This window comes from Microcebus murinus, chromosome 12 (genome assembly GCF_040939455.1).
Source record: "Microcebus murinus isolate Inina chromosome 12, M.murinus_Inina_mat1.0, whole genome shotgun sequence".
NCBI lineage: Eukaryota > Metazoa > Chordata > Mammalia > Primates > Cheirogaleidae > Microcebus > Microcebus murinus.
Window position 1 is genome coordinate 33,523,801 of NC_134115.1, and position 20,762 is coordinate 33,544,562.

General features: G+C 43.4%; 2 protein-coding genes across 5 annotated transcripts in view; one reads left to right on the plus strand and one right to left on the minus strand.

The window, feature by feature from the left end:
- SLC1A1 (solute carrier family 1 member 1) overlaps positions 1 to 3,407 on the plus strand; it is an 81,571-nt gene extending 78,164 nt beyond the window's left edge. For both annotated transcript variants that reach the window (XM_012737674.2, XM_012737675.3), the window contains exon 12: positions 1,205 to 3,407. In XM_012737674.2, coding sequence (XP_012593128.1) covers positions 1,205 to 1,451 — 247 coding nt within the window. In that variant the 3' untranslated portion in view covers positions 1,452 to 3,407. The remainder of the gene's footprint in view (positions 1 to 1,204) is intronic.
- Positions 3,408 to 17,295: 13,888 nt separating this feature from the next.
- The window catches only part of SPATA6L (spermatogenesis associated 6 like), a 53,843-nt gene continuing 50,376 nt past the window's right edge, over positions 17,296 to 20,762 (minus strand). For 2 of the 3 annotated variants that reach the window (XM_076008667.1, XM_076008669.1), the window contains one exon: positions 17,296 to 17,533. The gene's annotated coding sequence lies outside the window, so the exon portion shown is untranslated. The remainder of the gene's footprint in view (positions 17,534 to 20,762) is intronic. The other variant, XM_076008668.1, reaches the window with a different exon arrangement.

Genomic DNA, 20,762 nt, shown 5'->3' on the forward strand with positions numbered 1-20,762 from the left:
CAGTGGCTTTGGGGTAAGACTGACCTGGGTTCAAATCCCCTATCCATTGTCTTACTTGCTTTTTGACCTTAAGCACATTCCAGAAGGCAAAAAGCCCCTGCACCTGGCTTGGAAGCTGTACCATGTCGGGCTACTTCAGCAGTTAGAACCCTCCAAGGGGCACCCTTCTTGCAAAGATACCCTACCATCAAGGCAAGGTTTGGTTTCTGTTTCTAGTAGTGATGGTGGATTTGCACTTCTCTCCTTTCCCTGGTTCTTCCTGGAACCAGTGCCCTTTGCTGCCAAGATACCCAGATGAGTCAAAGGTCCAGTCTGAGGTCATGGGATAGAAAGACATGAGGGCCAGTTCATGGGATAGAAAGACATGAGGGCCAGTTCAATGCTTGGCCTTGTCGTGAATAACAGAAGGGCATCCAGAGGGCACATGTAAGTACTGCTGGCCTCTTCTGCCCTGCAGGTGTGGTTTTCACAAGATGACCCATGCACACAGTTCCTATCACAAAGCCGGTATCAAAATAGATACTCCCGTCTGCAGTGTGCCTTCCCTACACTTCTTCCTGCCACCCGCCTCTTCTCCAGGCAGTTCGGGATTTAAGACTGGGGCTGAGGGTATCTCAGGGAAATGCACTCCTGGGCTGACCTGTGTTTTCTGACCCTGTGCTCTGTGGCATTGCCACTGGCTTGTTCATAAATAGCGCTGTCTAGTTTGGTAAAGAAACAGGTACATCAGGGCCATGAACACACACACACTTGGCACATACACCACCCACAAAACATCTCGAGTTCTCTCACCTTAGCCAAAAGAGAACCCACAATGTCATTTGTAATGAACTGGAAAACCCCCAAGACAGAGGTTAGGGTTGAAAGACGTACTGAATTCTGAACCTCCTTTAGTCTCCCAAAATATCTGGGAAGTCTCTATTTACATTTCTTTGGAAGGAAAGGAGGGGATTTAGGGAGATTTAGGGGAATTGTTGCTACTCATTGGGAGCACAGACCTGGGGGAGCCTGTGTGCTCATTCTGTGCCTTTCCAAACGACCTTCTGCCCCCAGCTGGTGAGGAGCGTGCGGTCCATCGGTCACGAGGACAGCATTTTCTGCATTTACTTAAATCTGCACTGAACACAGCACATCCTTTGGTCGTTCAAAGGCAAAGGAAAATGAAATCTAGGACTCCTGTCTGACCCTCCTGTCTCTTCCTCAGGGACCGGTTCAGGACCATGGTCAACGTCCTTGGTGATGCTTTTGGGACAGGCATCGTGGAAAAGCTCTCTAAGAAGGAGCTGGAGCAGATGGATGTTTCATCTGAAGTCAACATCGTGAACCCATTTGCCTTGGAATCGACAGTCCTCGATAGCGAAGACTCAGACACCAAGAAGTCCTACGTCAATGGAGGTTTTGCTGTAGACAAGTCTGACACCATCTCGTTCACCCAGACCTCACAGTTCTAGAACCCGTGGCTTCAGATGACCGGGAATGATGAAGGACATCCCCATGAGAGTCATCTCATAGAGAATTCAAACATTAATTAAGGAAAAGAAAAACACTAATGTCCAATTGTACATTTGATTTGATAGATCTCCAGATTATTTTCTATATTTGGATTCACAGCCTTTGCTCTCCAGTTTTTGGGATTTGAGGGTGGGATACGATGAAAAGAAATTGATTAAAAGGAAGGTTGTTTTATCTGGGTTTTAGAAATTCTATGAGACAAAGTTTGGAAGTATATACAGTAATAACTTTTGGAATTACTACTGGATATGGGAGAGAAATTGCTTTCTCATGCACAGACCATTGTTCTGGATTTAAAAAAATAATATCCTGTCGTTGGTTACAAATTTTTACTCAGGCTTTCTATTGGCATGGGTTTTCTTTGTCCTCTCATTTTTTTATAGATTATAATGCATCTGAAAATATTCCTCCCCAGTTAATGTGCCAAATTGTTCATTTTGAACTCATCTTCAGCCAATTTCAAAGAAACTGCTTTGAAAGAAAACAGACCAGCACAGTTCTGCAATAACAGTTTTAAGATGGGCATAGGGTTGGGGGGAAGGGAGAGGGTTCTTTTTTCAATGTACTGTATTGGGACGCTGGTAACTGTTAACCCAGTGTTCAGTATAGAGCTATATATATGTGTGTGTGTATATATATATATATTTATTATTTTCATATAATTTGCCAGACAGAGATCAGAATTGAACTGTCAATGTGAAATAAAGAGCTCTCGTGTACTTGAATAATAACCACAATTCCAACCCAGGTCTGTTTCAGGGCTTATCAGAACTCCTTTCTCAGGAGCGCTACAATGAGAAATCATGTTGTGTGACCCTTTCACATCTGTGTATCATCAGCCCTAAATCAGAGATGTATTATGGTGATACTCCAACGTAGCATAGCTATTCATTTACAACTTCCAGATTCGAGCTACCTGGAGGGAATCTATATAAGATTATATACAAAGGTGTCACTCGCAAAAGAATGGAATGTTCTTTTTTCCAACTGGAAGGCTTCATTCTTCCAAGTTCATTCATATCCATTTAAAGAGGGCAGTACTTTGCCACCGTTGCGCTTTTGTACCCATCAGGGCCCAAACAACAGTGGCAAACTACCAACTAAGTTGTATTTTAATATAGATCCCATGGGTTGAACAAGTTACATTGCAGGGAAAAAAAGGCTGTCCCTACTCTGGATTCTTGCAGAGTAAATACCACAACATGAGACACTGGTATCAGTGGTTCAGGGGAGATTATTCTATTCCACCATACTTGTCTGCTCCTCCAGAAAGGAATGTTCTAACTATTAATAGTAATCTTGGCCCTACTCATTAAAACCCTCTGCTTGTCATTCTCCTGCTAATTTATGAAGATAGCTTATTAAAGTCTGTGCTTCAGTTTTCATCTTGTAAATAATGCTTAACATAAACTTGTACTTACCCTGAGATCCAAAATAGTCATGTTTCTGCAGTATTGTGTGGCCAACTTAAACCTGTGCCGTTATATTTAAGAAACCAGAAATTGTGCCAAAGATAGCAGAAAAGGAAATAAATGCTCAATATTGACCATCTGCACCTGAAATCTACAACAGAATGATACTGAATTGCCATGTAACATCAGAAATAGTGACCAGTGATTCAATGTGAATTTTAAAATGCAAATATTGGTATTATTTATAGGAAATAAATCTAAATATTCATGAAGTTGAATCAGTAATTTCTCTTGGGCTGAATGATTTTACCCCCATATCAGGTTGCTCCAGTTAGTGGCACTGGAGTTGGCTGAGCTGTTCGTGAACTGCGGGTCGTCCTTATTTTGGAGTCGGTTTGTAACCAGCCTCTTAACACTGTGTGCTGTTAACTCATAAAAGAGAACAATGTTCCATTTGAGTCTCAATAAACATTTCCCTCTTTCTTTCTTCCCCTCCTTTTTCTTCCTCTTATCTGTTATTTTATCGTACTTATGTGGACGGGTGTGGGAAGGCAGAGATACGGTCTGTTGAATCAGATTGAATACGAATTATTGTTTTGAAAACTTAATACTTCAAGAATAAAAAGGCAAGGCTTGAAGAAAAATAATCTGGTTCCTGATGTTCACCAATGGGAATTACAAGGCAGAAATACCATGCCATTATGAAGAGTTGTGCCCACATTTTGTGACTTGAGATGAAAGTAGGATTTTGTTAGAAATTACTATAATAGGAGACAGTCTTATCTCAGTATGACAGTGACTTGATTTCACTGAAGGACCAGTCGTGTGCTCCGAAACAGGGCTACAAACTACAAATGACTGTATTCAGAGTGCTCTTTAAAGGGATGGCACGGTCTGGCCTGGAATACTTGAGTCATGAGGGCATTCTGTGGGGCACAGTGGACTCACTTGTTGTGATACACGGCAAAGGAATGGACAGTTCCCTATTCCCCACTAAGAGAGGATAGTATCTCCTCTAAAAAAATGCTTATCACTGCCTGGCCAAAGGAATACAGGGTAGTTTTGTTCGTTTACAACATGGGAGTAAATACCCAATAGCACAACTCCTTAGGAAAAGAAATATTTGTTTGGAAGAGGTGGTGCACCTGAGTAGGGGGCCTCCCTGTGATTTTGATCTTGCCCAGAGTACACTCATGCACAGGGGAATGGTGTCATCAGCTCTGGCAAATGATTTTATTTTTGCAACAAATCTTTATGAGCCACCTGGGTACAAGACTCTTTATTAAAACACACCCCTGTTCTTAGAACAGCCATGGGAAACATGTTTGGCTTATAATCAGGTAGTGGGCCAGCAGCAATCTGGCTTTGCATGGGTTTATGAATCTTCTTCCTTCCTGGAGCAGAGAGAGGAAATAGTCCTGCACAACCTTGGCAGAATGCTAGAAGATTCTGTGTGACAGGATTGATATTCTGTATTCTCTAGCTGCCCAGAAAGGACCACAGAACACATTGATTGGGCACACAGGTCTGATTTCTTTTCAGATTTGTGAGCTTTGCCAATAATCTAAGCCTTCTCTTCCATGAAATGGGGGTAGTAATTCTTGCCTCATGAGAGACTGCTTTAAGTATTAAATGAGAAAATGCATGTAATGCATTTAACAGGCCGGGCGCGGTGGCTCACGCCTGTAATCCTAGCTCTCTGGGAGGCTGAGGCGGGCGGATTGCTCGAGGTCAGGAGTTCGAAACCAGCCTGAGCAAGAGCGAGACCCCATCTCTACTATAAATGGAAAGAAATTAATTGGCCGACTAAAAATATATACAAAAAATTAGCCGGGCATGGTGGCGCATGCCTGTAGTCCCAGCTACTCGGGAGGCTGAGGCAGGAGGATCGCTTGAGCCCACGAGTTTGAGGTTGCTGTGAGCTAGGCTAATGCCATAGCACTCACTCTAGCCTGGGCAACAAAGTGAGACTGTCTCAAAAAAAAAAAAAAAATGCATTTAACAGAGACCCTGTCATATAATATGGTTAATGAATGCTATTGCCTCTCCCCCACACACACAAACACAAAAAAAAAAAAACCTTACAACCTCCTCCCTCCCCCATTTATTTACATGGGTAATCCACAGAGATGTGATTCCAGTGTTTTAGGACCCACGTCACTACATGATTAAGGACTGTAGCTCCTTGGTGCTAGCTGGGTTATTAGAGCAAACAGTATTCCAACCTAATGAGACTCCATAAACAACCCTCAGTCTATAAAGGGGACATTTGTAGACTTTCCAGAGATGGCACATTTTAATCTACAGAGTATAAGACTTAGAATTTCTTCTGTAAAGTATCATGTAGGAAGTAAACAAATGCAAGTGTTCCCAAGTGTTTGCAAGCTTTCTTTCTGTAGTCTGAGACACAGAGAGGGGATTGAGATGCTCGGGCTGTGTGAGGCTGAGATGTACATTCACGTAACACCCCTTCAAACATCCCCCAAATTAGAACAGGGCATGAAGTTCATTTTTGCAATCATGGCCTATAATCCTCATGTGACTCCTCAAAAACTCTTCCCCACCAGCCAGAGTAGACTTTACTCTGGGCCCCAACTTGGGTTTTTTAATACACCCTTTGATAGGAAATGCATTCCCTCTCCTGCAAGCTTAGGCTTTTTAAGTACAAGCTGGATATATAAACAAGAAGTAGGCTTTGCCAGATTAGCTTTGGGAACAATACATTGGTCCACATATATGGAATTGAGTGACTGCCCACCTAAGCACATGAAGTTATTGATTCTCAATGGCCAAGGCTACAGAGTGCCACAAAACTCCCAGGCAAGCAGTGAGATCTAGACACACAATTGCCCATTTCTTCCCTCCCTAGGACAAACCACTGCCATATATGATTTCAAGGGCATTTCTGCAGAATTAGTGACACACTTCTGATTTTATCTACAAATCTCCCCTTGCTCTGCCACTTTTAAGGTATCACAAAATTCAGAACAGTTCTAAGTGAACCCCTCAAAAGAAGTTAAAGATCCATATTTATTATTCTGGTTGGAGAAAAACGGGAAAGGAACACTTCTAGAGAAGCTTTGCTGGTTTCTAGATCTCCACAGCCTGGAGCTAAGGAGCTCTGTCCTCTAGTTGGGACAGCACTAGGGTATGACATAGAGAGAAGCTTGCCTTGAGAAAGTGCCATTTGTCAGAAAACAGAGATAAAGAACCCTGGAACTAAAACACAGAATCAACCAAGCTCCTGAGCAGTAGCATTTGGATGCCTCCAAGAGAAGCTGCCTTTTCCGGACAGACTGCGGGCTCCGGTAGCTGCCGTTCCTCCATGACCTGGGAAAGCGGTTAGCAAGTGTCAGGAGGATGTCACATTTTTCCACTTCAGGGCCTTCGAGGGAATGCAAAGCAGGATTGCATCATCTGGGCATTTCAGGGTCAAGAGTTTGGCCCCCAGGGGAAGGCAGGAAGAGTCTGAGGATCTGACACTAACCAGGATTTGCTTTATCTTGTCCACGCTCTGTGGGAAGGTACATTCTCCAAGGAGAAGTTAAGACAGATTGAAATGAATTGAGTCATCCTGGGAGGGCAGTCACTGGAGCAAAGGTACCCCTTGGTCCATTTTATGGGCACACCTTCACAAAGTGCTGAAGGCATGCACATTTTAAAGATATCTTTGATCCTCCTCCAAGCATTCAAGAGTAACTTTCATCTAAGGAGCCCTTGTGTTGTGCTTCCAAGGTTATCAGTTTAGCTTGGCAAGAATAATAAAATGCCAGCCAAAAGGTTTGTCCGAGCTATGGACTCGGGAAAAAATAAAATAAAAAAGGTTCTCCAAAAATGAATCTGAGGATAATAAAATGTCCAGGTTTTTAGGAAACTGGGTGGGTCTGACAGGTGTCAGAGAAGTGCCAGTGTGTACATTCATGTTATGAATAAAAGCAATGGCGGTCAGCAACTCAGGGACCCTGGCAGATCTTAACACCTGCTTTAGTCTTCCCAGCATGCCAAATTGGCTTTAACCCCCAAGGGCTTTGGAACTAATCCTCCATTTCCTAATTTAGCAAGAAAGGTTATGACAGACAAGACTGTGTCAACTTCACATTAATCACACACCAACCCACAGCTCTCTGCTTCTTCGGGTGGGGCCAGTTAGGTTAGAAAAACACGCCACCTGCAGTTGATGAAAAAGTTAGACATGCAAACAACAAAGCAGACTCAGGCTGCAAGGATATTTAGTCTGCTTGTCTTGCCACTAAGGAAAAGTTTGCTTCTGTATCATTGCAGGCAGACAAATCACCTACCCTATTCTTGGGCATCATTACTGCTCATAAAGATGACACTCTAAGCCAAATAAAGATCCAGTTTCCTTTAAGATGTTGATTCCCTGCCAGGATGAGTACAGGAAGGGATGTCCTGATTCCAGAAGGAAAACCAGCAACGACGACACAGAGGAAAATCATTTTTATTTATTTGGCAAACGCTGGCATTGCAGCTACTATGTGGCAAACACTGTTCTTGCTTAACATTAAGTCATTTAATCTCCTAACAGCATCATGAAGTGGGTACTATGATTATACCCTTTCTACAGATGAGGAAACTGGCATGAAAGGTTAAGCCACGTGCCTAAAGATCACACAACAAATAGGCGGCATAACAATCTGGCTTCAGTGTCAGTGTTCACCAGGCATTGTAGGGCGGAGAGAGCCAGAAGTGCTAGAATATTAATTGTAACTCAAGTCTGGGCTGGCCTAAAATTTTCATGTCAGATAAGAATCATTGTAGAGATCTATTGTACAGCATAGCACCTATAGTTAATATTGCATTGGATACTTAAAAATTGCCTAAGAGAGGCCGGGCGCTGTGGCTCACGCCTGTAATCCTAGCACTCTGGGAGGCCGAGACGGGCAGATTGCTTGAGGTCAGGAGTTCGAAACCAGCCTGAGCAAGAGCGAGACCCCGTCTCTACTATAAATAGAAAGAAATTAATTGGCCAACTAATATATATAGAAAAAATTAGCCGGGCATGGTGGCGCATGCCTGTAGTCCCAGCTACTTGGGAGGCTGAGGCAGGAGGATCGCTTGAGCCCAGGAGTTTGAGGTTGCTGTGAGCTAGGCTGAAGCCACGGCACTCACTCTAGCCTGGGCAACAAAGCGAGACTCTGTCTCAAAAAAAAAAAAAAAAAATTGCCTAAGAGGATGACTCTTATGTTAAGTGTTCTTATTACACCCCCAGAAGTAATAAATAAATAAAGAAGGTGAAAGAAAAATTTTGGAGGTGATGGATAGGTTTATGGCATAGACTCTGGTGGTCCCTTCACAGATGTATACTTATCTCCACACTCATCAAGTTGTACATATTAAATATGCAGAGCTTTTTGTATGTCAATCATACCTCAATAAAGTGGTTTAAGAAAATAAAAAAGAACCATTGTTAACAGCAAGTGCTAAGTATGTGCTGGCACTGTACTAAGTATTAATATTTTACATGCATCATCTCATGTATTCTTTTCAACAGTCCTATTAAGCAAGGTAATATTACCCTCTGTTTCCCAGAGGTGGAAACTATGGCTTAGCAAGGTTAAGTAACTTTCAAAGTTCACAGCTGGGATTCAAACATGATTCCTAAGTCTTACCCTAGCTATTAAGATATGGTGCTTCCAGATGCCTAAAAAGTAAAAGCCAATGCATGACAATATCCCACTGCCACCTCTTTAAAGGCTGTCCATCTTTTCTAATCATGTCATTTCACTGGCTACAATCAAATTTGCTCCCTCGGGCGGGTGTGATGGCTCAAGCCTCTAATCCTAGCACTCTGGGAGGCTGAGGCAGGCGGATCGCTCAAGGTCAGGAGTTCGAAACCAGCCTGAGCAAGAGCAAGACCCCCATCTCTACTAAAAATAGAAAGAAATTAATTGACCAACTAAAAATATATATACAAAAAATTAGCCGGGCATGGTGGCACATGCCTGTTAGTCCCAGCTACTCGGGAGGCTGAGGCAGGAGGATCGCTTGAGCCCAGGAGATTGAGGTTGCTGTGAGCCAGGCTGATGCCATGGCACTCACTCTAGCCTGGGCAACAAAGTGAGACTGTCTCAAAAAAAAAAAAAAAAAAAATTTACTCCCTGAAATTCCCTCTCCCTGTTTTCCTATTCTACAAAAGATTAATTTAAAATGTGTCTCTATTATCTCCTACCTACCTTACCTCCTTCATGGTTGATATATATCATCGTATCACCTTTAAACCTTTCATTCAAAACCCAACTCTTTCAAGATGCCCTTTCTGTTCCCAAATCAAGGATGAAAAGGTATCACAATAAACACTGGAACCTTATGTCTCTTTTCCCTGTCTTCCCAAATGTTGGGGGCTGTTTACTGGTCTTGGTTCTCTGCTTCCATTTCCTCCCTACTCACCAACACCGCAGTCCCCTGCGGCCTGGCTTCCACCCCCAAAACTCTCCTGACTCGCCAAGGCAATCAATGCCCTGCTTGTCAAGTCTAAAAGGCACTTTTTCAGCAGTCAATGTTTACTCTTCTGCAATATTTGTCACCATTGATTAGCTCGTGTTCCACTGAGTTCTGTTAACCTTGGCTTCCAAGACATTATCAGGTTCTGCCCCGCCCTGATCTTTCCCACCTCTCTTCCATCACCTTTGTGACCTCCTCCTGCTGCTCCTTTGCTGTCGGTCTCTTCTCTGCCTGTGCCAAACACACAGGGGCCCCTCAAATATTTGTGGAATAAATGAACAAGCTCCATATCCTTCTGGTCTCTCTCACTACACTTTCTTCACCAGAAACTCATCCATTATTATGGCTTCAACTACCACCTCTATGCAGATGATTACTGAATATGTATATCCACAATATCTGTAGCTGCCCTTGGTTTCTCCCACTCGGATCTCCAACCCAAACCCCAAATCTCCATTTCCAACTTCTGTTGGGCATTTGCAGATGGCCTTTCCACCATCTTTTTAAACCAAGCTTATCCAAAATCAACATCATACATTTTTACTATAGTCTCTCTTTCCTAAATTGGGTATTATGTTTTCAAAACCACCATTATTTCCCCTGCAACCTAACTTCATAAAAATTTCTCCCTCCTTTTGATCCCAAAAGGTTTGAGGTTCCAAGGCAGGTCTATAGAGGGTAGATAATTTATTTGAATCCCTCTGCTCTGGGCTTCAAGGGGTAGCCCCTGAGTGAACAGTGCGGCGTCTTTGTGAAGTGAGTGACCCAAGACTTAGCCTCCGTTCAGATATGAGTAACTGGACATGGTGTACTCCTGCGTTTGTCTCCTCTCATGTAATTCTTGAATAAGCAGCTTATATTGTGATAATCCACTAAATTCTATTTACAACAATGAGACCTTCATAGTAAGAACAAGATTCAGAGGAATTAAAAAAAAAAAAAAACTCACTAAACTAAATCCAAGACCAGTCCTCCATTGCCTCTGAACAGCCACCCTGCCTAATAGCACCCTACTCTCTAGTACTTCTGTGTGTTCCCTACTCTGTCTCTCCCGCCGAAAAGAGACCATGAAAAAAATCCCCTCCCAAAAGATTTTATCTGACCTCCTATTTAGTTCTCAGTCCTTGAGTTCATCTTGCCTCATGTCATGAAGAATATGAGTCTACACAATGAGGGACACTGTCCTCATCTCTGCGGGGCAGTTATTCTCTCCATCAATACTTCGTTTCTGATTATTAATTAACTCACCTTCACTTTGCAACTCAGCCCAGGCCACCTGACTCATCTGCTTTTTCCTTAATGGGGCTAGATGCTTCCCCCCACCCTCCACCCCTCCCACATAGCCCCACAGGTTTTAAAGCACCATTAAAATAAGTGGCCTTATGATTTCTCCCTGATGTTTAATCAGCCCTTTTCTTTCCTATGACTCTCCCACTCAGTTAAGGCTCTAATACCCTAATTTCCAGACTTCTTCAATGGCTTTGTCAGCTCTCCCTGTTACCAGCTGCTACCTACTCCCAAACCATCCTGAACAAGATCATCAGATTAATGCTTTGCTTTCTTGCTCCAAAACTCTAATGGCTTCATATTGCCTATAGCACAAAATCTAAATTATCAGGCCTAATATTTAAGGCACTTCAGAAGATATCCCCAGAGGACATTTCCTCATACTCCATATACCTATCCTTCATTATACCCTCCCTGATTGCCTCACTTCTCTCAAACCTCTCCTCCCCCTTGTCTTCCTATTTTTTAATGTCGAAAATACATTCTCGGACTCCCAGCCCCAAGACCCCACTGTTTCTTACCTCCTGGAACCTAGAGAAGGAGCAGTATCTTGGTATATAATCAGAATTGCCTTAATTTATTAAGTTAATCAATATGAGACTTGATTATAAAGTAATGAAATTGAGTTCCACAGACTTCACTGTAAATCAGTAGCATCATTTCATACTATTAGACAGGAGTCAAAACAGGTAGCTGTGGCAAGACCCAGGTTCAGACCAGCTTTAAGTGGCCATAGAGCCTTTGGTTGTTTTAGATTTGAATTTGAAGAACATGAACGTCTTGTGGGAGGGTAGGGGGTTATACTCTCCATTTCACTCCATTTCCCACCACTCACCATTATTTCAGACTCCACTGCTTCTGAAGGTCACAAATCCTGCCTGGTGCTGAAGACATCTGAGTTTGTAACACCTTTAGAGAATCACACTTGAAACATCTAATTGCCCCAGGAAATCTGGAAACTCCGGAAGGGCACAGGTTATGTTTTATACCCCTTAGTGTGACCCTTCCCTACCCAACAAGGTCCAGTACAACACCGAGCACATAGTAGGAGCTTAATTAATGCAAGTTGAGTGGATCCAGGCAAGGTTGTGGAATCAATTTGGTTAATTGTAGGGTTAGAAGACCATGTGACCCAAGGAACAAAGGATGTCATCATGTGCCTGAGTTGAACTTCCCTTACGCAATGCCAAATGAGTTTTCATGACAAAGAGTTCCCACCACAAATCCAGCACTTCCAGCAATAACACCTAGTGCCTACAGTGTGTTCCTGGAAGCCATCCCACTAAAACAGGTGTGATATTTATCTCAGTTGAAAATTCCAATTTAAGTGAGTGTCAGTCCCTGGAGGAAAAGGAACAGGGAGGTTTATTTTGGGGCAGGGGCTGGAGGTGGCTTCCTAAAAATGCTATTTACAAACATAACAACATTCCAATGACAGGAAATAAGAACTGAAAGCACCCTTGCAGACCTAAACAAGAAGTGGTTAACCTTGTTCCAACTTCTGTAAAGAGGCCTGAGTTTCTCTGTTGCCCTGAAATGCTCTGATTTCATGTTTTTCAAGCCATCCAGGCAGAATTCTCCAGAATACACTAGCCTCAGAGATAATCAGGTAACAACAGAGCGGTGGCAGAAAGTGATAGAAAGAACATGAGGTTGGGAAACCAGACAGACCAGGGTTTGCCAATTGGCTCTGACATTTGCTTTTCTGAGCCTCAGTGTCCTAAGCAAGAGAATGAAGGAAATCAGGCTTTCTTCAAAGGCTTAAATGAGGTGAAAATAAGAATCGCTGAAGCTTACCAAGTGCTCATTTTGTGCCAGGCACCGGCTGAACGTGTAATCTACTTACAATAATAACATTATGAAGTTGATACTATTATCCATCTTATACATAAGGACACTGAGGCACAATGAGGTTCAATTACTTGTCCAAGGCACTCAGCCTGCACTTGACAGAACCAGGATTTAAATCCAGGTGTTTTGGCCCCAGCATCCTCAGGCTTAACAGATCTACGCTACTGTGTTCGCATGAAGCACTTGATACAGTACCAGGCAATTGGAGACTTACACAAAGGAAAAACTGAACAAGAGCAGTGGTGTAGGGGGAGAAAGAAAGAATCTTCACCCCATCTCTTTATTGGCATTCTAGGTCTCCCAAAGGTAGATGGTGAGGTCTGTAAAAGACTTGAGCTCTCCCACGACCCAGAGTTGCCCTTGTCCTGGCCTCCTCTATGGAAGGAGGAATATAGGATAAATCACCCACCACACCCACCCAGCCTTAGCAGATATCAGTGACACACCCTGGCATCCCTTAGTGACAAACCAAAGGCCTACAAGCCCAGCACGTGTATTTCAACTCTCTTACCTTAGAGCAAACTCTCCAACTCGCTAGGGAGAGTCCTAATCCTGGCATCTTGGTGACCTAGCAGCTCCCAAGTCCCCTTCGCTATTTCTGGGGCAGGCCACAGTACCCTCAGTGCTGCCGTCCCAGAGTTCCTGGTGTCAGATGAAGATAAGCCCCAGACCCCTCATGTGACGTGCACACCCACAGAAAGCAAACCTGGCTGTACACATTATTCTGTGTGTCCTGTCGGCTGGCATGGTCTTGGAGAGAAAGCAGAGCTGCGTGGTCGCCGGAGAGCCACAGAGAGCAAATGAGCTCCAGAAGGTGATTCTTACGGTGAATGACAAGGGTTGATATTATATTATACTATGGGCTACAGGGTACTTTAAAGATAAGAAAACAAAAGCATATCTATACCAGCCGGGCGTGGTGGCTCACGTCTGTAATCCTAGTACTCTGGGAGGCTGAGGCAGGCGGATCGCTCAAGGTCAGGAGTTCGAAACCAGCCTGAGCAAGAGCGAGACGCTGTCTCTACTAAAAATAGAAAGAAATTAATTGGCCAACTAAAAATATATACAAAAAATTAGCTGGGCATGGTGGCACATGCCTGTAGTCCCAGCTACTCAGGAGGCTGAGGCAGAAGGATCGCTTGAGCCCAGGAGTTTAAGGTTGCTGTGAGCTAGGCTGACACCATGGCACCCTAGCCAGGGCAACAGAGTGAGAGTCTGTCTCAGAAAAAAAAAAAAAAAAGCATGTTATACTTACAGTGGTGCTAGCAGATCACTCTAAAAGATACAGAATCCTGAGGAGACAATTTTACACTGGGAATACCTCACTCTGCTGAAGAAGCTCTGTCAATCCATCCTTCAAGAAGAGTTCCTGACCTGGATATGACTGTTTTGGCCAAACTCCCTAGTTTGGAAGGTGAAACTAAGCATAGCTTCTTTCCTCTGATAAACAAAGTAACTTTGTCATAAAATTTGGTGGCCGTAAACCCAGTGTGGAGGACCACGGGGTTCCAGCCCAAGGGCACAGAGGGTTGCAGCTCTTATCACTGTCCACAGGCTTCCCAGTACAAGGAAGAAAGGGGGTGGGGGGTCTCGCTAAGACCTGCATGCCCCCAGGAAGTGCTGGGCTGGGTCCCCTAATCAGGGAAGGACAGCAGTCTCATCATCTGGCAGTGCTAGCAGATTCGCTGGTCACAGCATGCACTAGAGGGCACGTCCTGTTCCTCGGACTGCCCTTCAGGGAGGCCAGAGGGCTCCTTCAGTGGAACTGAGTGGAGTCCTGGCTATATTGAGAGTGGCCAGGCATTCAGGGGCCAGGCTGAACTCACACACGTACCCATCGATCTCCTCAAATTATACACCTAAAACCGACCACCTCCTCTATGTCAAACATATCATTCATGCTCCCATTTTTTAAAATCTGTCTTATAATCCAGGGCCTATAGGCTTCAGCTAACTTTGAGTCAGTCTGGCGACCATAAAGAAATGGCCTCATTGTACAGCAGTTTTTGTTTGGAGGGCCCATGTCCCACAGAGGAGATTTTCCCAGGAACCTTTCCAAACCAAGACCCTATGAAACATGCTCATAAAATATGGTCTAACCTTTGACAGATCTGAAACTGTGAAAGTCAAGAAATGAATTATAAATGGAAGCAAGACAGGTAGGAACTCTTCTTTATGATGTTTAATGACACAGAGCTTCCCAAAGTAATCCAAATCCAATACATCACAAAATTATTCATGCTATTACTACTATCTACTCCAAAAGCAAAATACCTCAACTGCAGCCCTGGCCCCAGTAGGATTTCTCCACACTGAAATAATTCCTTAAGAAATAAAAAGTTAAAATAGAAATAATTCAAACAAAAGAGTTAGCAGGTCAGGAAGTGAAGGGGAAAAAAATCATAATTTAGTGAGGAAAACAAAAATAACTTTAAATAAGAATAGGCATTTAATATATTATTAAATCAAATTAAGGAGTTATGCTCAAACCATTTAGAAAAACCTGAACATTGAACATCACAGTGTATATTTTAACAATAACTGAAATGAGATACCAATTCATTAGGGCTGATTTCCTTCAGTTGTTTATGTAAGGGGCCCTCCTCCAAGAATTGTACCATAACATTAATGTAACACAGTATTTTCTAGTTTTTAATGACTACTCGGAGGTGACATAAAAAGAAGAAATTGACAGCTATAATTTCAAAGACACTAAGAACATACAAGCACATGTAATTTAAGCTTGCTGTGTGCCTTCCAAAGGTGGAATGCTTGTGGTAATACAGGTTGAGTAGACCTTATCTGAAATGCTTGGTACCAGATGTATTTGGGGATTTTTTGGACTTTAGGATATTTGCATATACTTGGGGACAGGACCAAAGTCTAAACACAAAAATCATTTATGTTTCATATACACTTCATACACATAGCCTGAAGGTAATTCTATACAATATTTTTAATAATGTCTTGCATGACCAGCCAGGCATGGTGGTGTACACCTGTAGTCCCAGCTACTCACGCAGTTGAGATGAGAGGATTGCTTGTCTAGAAATTTGAGGTTGCAGTGAGCTATGATGATGCCACTGCACTCTAGCCTGGGCAACAGAGTAAGATCCTGTCTCTAAAAAATTTAAATAAAAGATAACATAAAATAAAAATAAGGTGTGCATTTGACTGTGTTTTGACTGAGACCCAGCGCAGTGGGTCACTGGCCATTCTGTAATTGCACACTGTGGAATTTCCCACTTGTGGAATCATGTTAGTGCCCCAAATTTTTGGATTTTGGAGAATTTTGGATTTTCAGGTTAGTCATGCTCAACCTGTATATACCTTTATTTGGCTGAAATTCTGAGAAGAGGACAGATGAGTTTTTTTCTTGTTTTTGTTTTTAGAGCTTCTTTTCTACTTTAATTTTCAGTTTTGTTTTCCTAATTTATCTAATGAACCAATTCCTATGATTATAATGAGAAAAGAAAACTTAGCTCTCACTGAATCTTGTAAAAACTAAAAAGTGTGTTAGGGTATTATCTTAGTCCATTCAGGCTGCTATAACAAAATATCTTAGACTGGGTAATTTTGACAGAACAGAAATTTATTTCTCACAGTCCTGAACACTGGGAAGTCCAAGATCAAGTTGCCGGTAGGTTCAGTGTGTGGTGAGGACTTGCTTCCTGATTCATATACAGCTGTCTTTTTGCTGTGTCTTCACATGGTGGAAGGGGTAAAGGAGCTCCCTGGAGTCCTTTTTATAAGGGTACTCATCCCATGCATAAGGGGTCCACCCTCATCACCTAATCACCTCCCCAAAGGCCCCACCTCCTAACATCACCAACTTGGGGTTAGGATTTCAACATATAAATTCTGAAAGTACACAAACATTCAGACCATAGCAGGCATGGTAGAGGGAAATGCTAAGGTTATAGCATGAAGGAAGGATGAACATTTCCATTTTCAGGCCTACTCTTCTCTGGATCTGTGCCGATAAAGACAAATGTCCCTCTAGTCCCCCTTCATCCCATCCCTTTTCTCTTCCTGCTCCCTCAATCTCTGTAAACATTTCATAAGGCACTGTACTAATTTAAAATATGGTTTTTCCAGTCATATCTGTAGAACTTATTTACTTAAAGTAGTTCTTTTAGAGAGATATTTGAGGAAGGTTTTGCTCCTGACAAATTTATTAAGAATTCCTTGGGGAAAAGGAGGGATAGGGACCAGAAGGAGTAGTTTACACTACAGTCCAAAGAAACTGTCCCCCTCTTACAAATTTATGATAAAAATTCAACCTTTAAAACAAGATCTAAATTCTCCAGGTGTACTGCTCTCTTGTCCTAGGTTTCCAGTGTATTACATATAAATCACTAAAAACAAACAACCAACAAATTTATCAAAAAGAGAAAGTCAGCTTGACAATCTTTCCTGGAGGATTTATCAGGTTATTCCTCTACATAGCAACTTACTCTAGCTTGTATAAAATTTAAGTTGAGTGAATGAGAGAGAGAGAGAGAGAGAGAAGGAAAAGGGGAGACAGGGAGGGAGGAAGAGATAGGAAGAAGGGAGAGCAGAAAAAAAAGAGGAAAAAATATCTTTCAAGAACACATCCACTGCAAAAAATGAAGAACACCTGAAAAGACATCTTGACATTTCAGTTAGAATTCTAAGGAGTGCCTTCCAAATGGAAATGCACCTGCCACCCAACTGTTGTGATTTTCTATTTCATGTTCAAAACAAACACACAAACTAAAATATACATTTTCCAGTGTGACAAGAAATTGTGAGCCCCAAACAGCATTTTAATCAACAACTCTTACCTGGATGGGCACAAAAGATTGAGTATAGGGTTTGATTTAAAGGGGATTAGACACTGGTGACTCGATACAGACAACAAAGATTGTTGCTCACTTCTCTAAGGATGTGTCAGTTGTCTGGGTGAGAGAGCTCTTCATGATCCTCCTCCAGCTTCCATGCATTTTCCCCTGAAGAATTGGAAACATCACGTACCACAGGTGGTGCTGAGAAAAAGGCGAACAATCAACATAGCCAAGGAGAAAGAATGATTTCATTCTACCCTGACCTTGGCCTGTAGTTCTGCCTGGGGATCGCCTGGTCTCTGTCCCTTTCCCCTGGATTCCCAGGTCAGAATAAGGCAGTGAGCACCCATGTGACCTTGGGCAAGTTACCTCTATGTATAATATGGGGACCATGGTAGTCAAGAGTAGTTACTTCCTAGTATTATTGTGAGCAGTTCGTACAGCCCTTGGGTATGCAGTAAATGTGCCAAACAGTGCTAGGTGGCATTAAGCTGAATTGTTAAACACATTCCAATCAACTGTATTCTACAGAACAGTTATTTTTGAGCACAGAAGGGATCAGTATGGGGTTGGGGGCGTGTTCGGCCAACCGCAGAGATTCTCAATCCTACATGTGTGTCAGCATCTCACGAAGAACTTTTGTAAAAATACCAATGCCAGCACCACCTGTAGAGATTCCAATTAAATTGGCCTGGAGTGGGGCCTAGACATCAGTATTTTTCTAAGCTCCCCCGGTGACTCTAATGCGTGCTGAGGACTGCTGACCCAGGGACCTGCCTTGTGATGTGGGCGCATGGTCACTGCACGTGTGGTCTGTTGGAGCTCCTGGGACGAAAGGAGGTGCACCCTTACCATCACGTCAGTCCCCACAAGCCACCTCATGACAAATCGCTCAGCGGCTGGTGACCAATCAGAGGGTCCGGCACCGAATGATGGGGCTTGGAATCTGCAGGCTGGTTTGCTTTTGGCTTTGGTTGTAACAGAGGTGCAGAGGTCCCAGTGAGAGGATGTGAAATGGCACCTGCCAGTGAGGACAGGTGAGGCTAGGAGCCATGCCAGCCATTGTCATAGGAGCTGGACACCTCCTGAGCCATGCTGGACCAAAAACCAGCACTTTAATTACTTTTTGTCCTTTATTTTTTTCTTCCCTTGGTTTATTTCCTTTTAGCTGGAATTTTAGAAATGGTTGGAGCTACAGTTCTTTTCTGGGTCTGAGGAAATCCAGGCCTGAGTTGCATGCTGGCCCTCCAGCAGGGAGCATTATAAGGTGACCATGCTCCCACTGAAGGCCAGGCATTGGGGGAATCTGGGAACCAGGGAGATGCTCACAGGATGGAGAACTCAGTGGGCCAGAGTCGGTACAGTCTGGTCACAGAAGGCACAGGCTTGACTCTGCCTGGGGGACCAGAGGTTTCACAGAGGGGCCTTTCAGCCCAGGCTTGAAAGTGACTCTCAGTATGCGTGTAGCAGACACGGGCAGTCAGCTCACACACCTGGTAAGCGCCAAGAGGTAATGGCAATCATGCCTTCTAAGAGCACTGATAATCGGATGGGTATTTTTTGGTTTGGGGGGGCGGGGCGTTGTTTTTAGGTGTTTGGTGTTTTGTGGCAAAATTCACCATTTAAAAGTGTACAAGGAATACTCTGTTTTATACCAAAAGTCCCAAGTCCCAAAACATTCAGAATAAGAAGTAGATGTATTCCAACCCCTTCTACTAATTTCTGCCCTTTTTGCTTAAGACTAGCCAGAGTGAGCTGGGCTTCTTATAACCACACAAGCCTCTGCTAACACAGCAGTCTAGGAGCCCTGCCTTATCAGGAATCCAGGATTCAAGCAGTGGGGTTAGGGGAAGATGGTATGGAGAGATACCAGGGAAGCCCTATACGCATAGTCCAAACTATTGGTCCAAACTGCCTGTTATATGGAAAACCTATTTTCCAAGACAGAACTTGCACTTTTTTTTCTCACCTTCTCTCTGTCCCCTCACATTAGTGTGCACATACCAGCTGGTTCGGGGCTTTATGTAACTTGATATTACCCAAGTTGAAATTCAATGCAATTTGGCATTTGGTAATTACATGGGGTATGTTCTGTACAACCACCTAATAAATGTCTAGATGACTGTTTTGGCAACCAGAGATTGAGTGGCCCAGAATCCATCCTTTCATCTACCAAGCAGAACGTCCCAAGGTTGAAGCCTACAGAATGGGCAATTACTAAGCTTCCTCCACAAGCCTCTGTGCTGAGGGCAGGGAGCCCTGGCCAGCCCTGGGACAAGGCGACTTGTGCCCTAAGGCATGAATGGCCTCAAACCAGACTCTTAGGAGCCTGACTACAGTGAAAACCTAGCAGGTCATGCCACCTCCTTTATTGTTTAAAAACACTCATAATTATTTTGATGCTGCTGGCATGACGACTATACAAATATGACATATTGGATCCTAGAGGGAGACATCCAAGGACAGTGTTCAAACTCTGCTTGGGTTCCAAAGGGCTCCCCTTTACATACCTGCCATTCACTAACCATACCGCCTTAAGGTCCCTATATTCTCTGTGCCTCAGTTTCCCTAACTGTAAAATGGAACTAATGATAGTACCTATCTCATAGAGCTAATCTGAGAATGAAATATGTATCTCCTTTAATACATGTGAAGTATTTGGACCAGTTCTTGGCCCTTAGGAAGCATGTAATGAGGAAGAACTATTGTCATTCTGGGCCTGGGTCAAAAAAGGAAAGGAAGAGAATACTAAGAAATGAAGACACCTCACAGTATGGCCAACTACTTGCCACACGTCTGAATTCTAGAGTCGCCTCATTCAACATTCACTTACAAAAAATATTTACTGGGCCGGGCGCTGTGGCTCACGCCTGTAATCCTAGCTCTTGGGAGGCCGAGGCGGGCGGATTGCTCAAGGTCAGGAGTTCAAAACCAGCCTGAGCAAGAGCGAGACCCCGTCTCTACTATAAATAGAAAGAAATTAATTGGCCAACTGATATATATATAAAAAATTAGCCGGGCATGGTGGCGCATGCCTGTAGTCCCAGCTACCCGGGAGGCTGAGGCAGAAGGATCACTCCAGCCCAGGAGTTTGAGGTTGCTGTGAGCTAGGCTGACGCCACGGCACTCACTCTAGCCTGGGCAACAAAGCGAGACTCTGTCTCAAAAAAAAAAAAAAAAAATATTTACTGAGCACCAACCTTGGTGGAGGGTCAGTGACGCAGGGACAGCAGCAGGGTGGGGGTGGGAAGGCAGATTCCTGCTCACGACACACGCCTAGTATGTGTGTTTGAACAGTTAAGTGGGATTCCCACTGTAGTGCGCTGAGTGCTGCATATGAAGGAGCGAGCAAGAGACAGAGTCCCTGATCTCATGAATGCTCCATTCTGGTAGAAGAGACAGACTTTAAACAATCAACCCAACTAAAAAA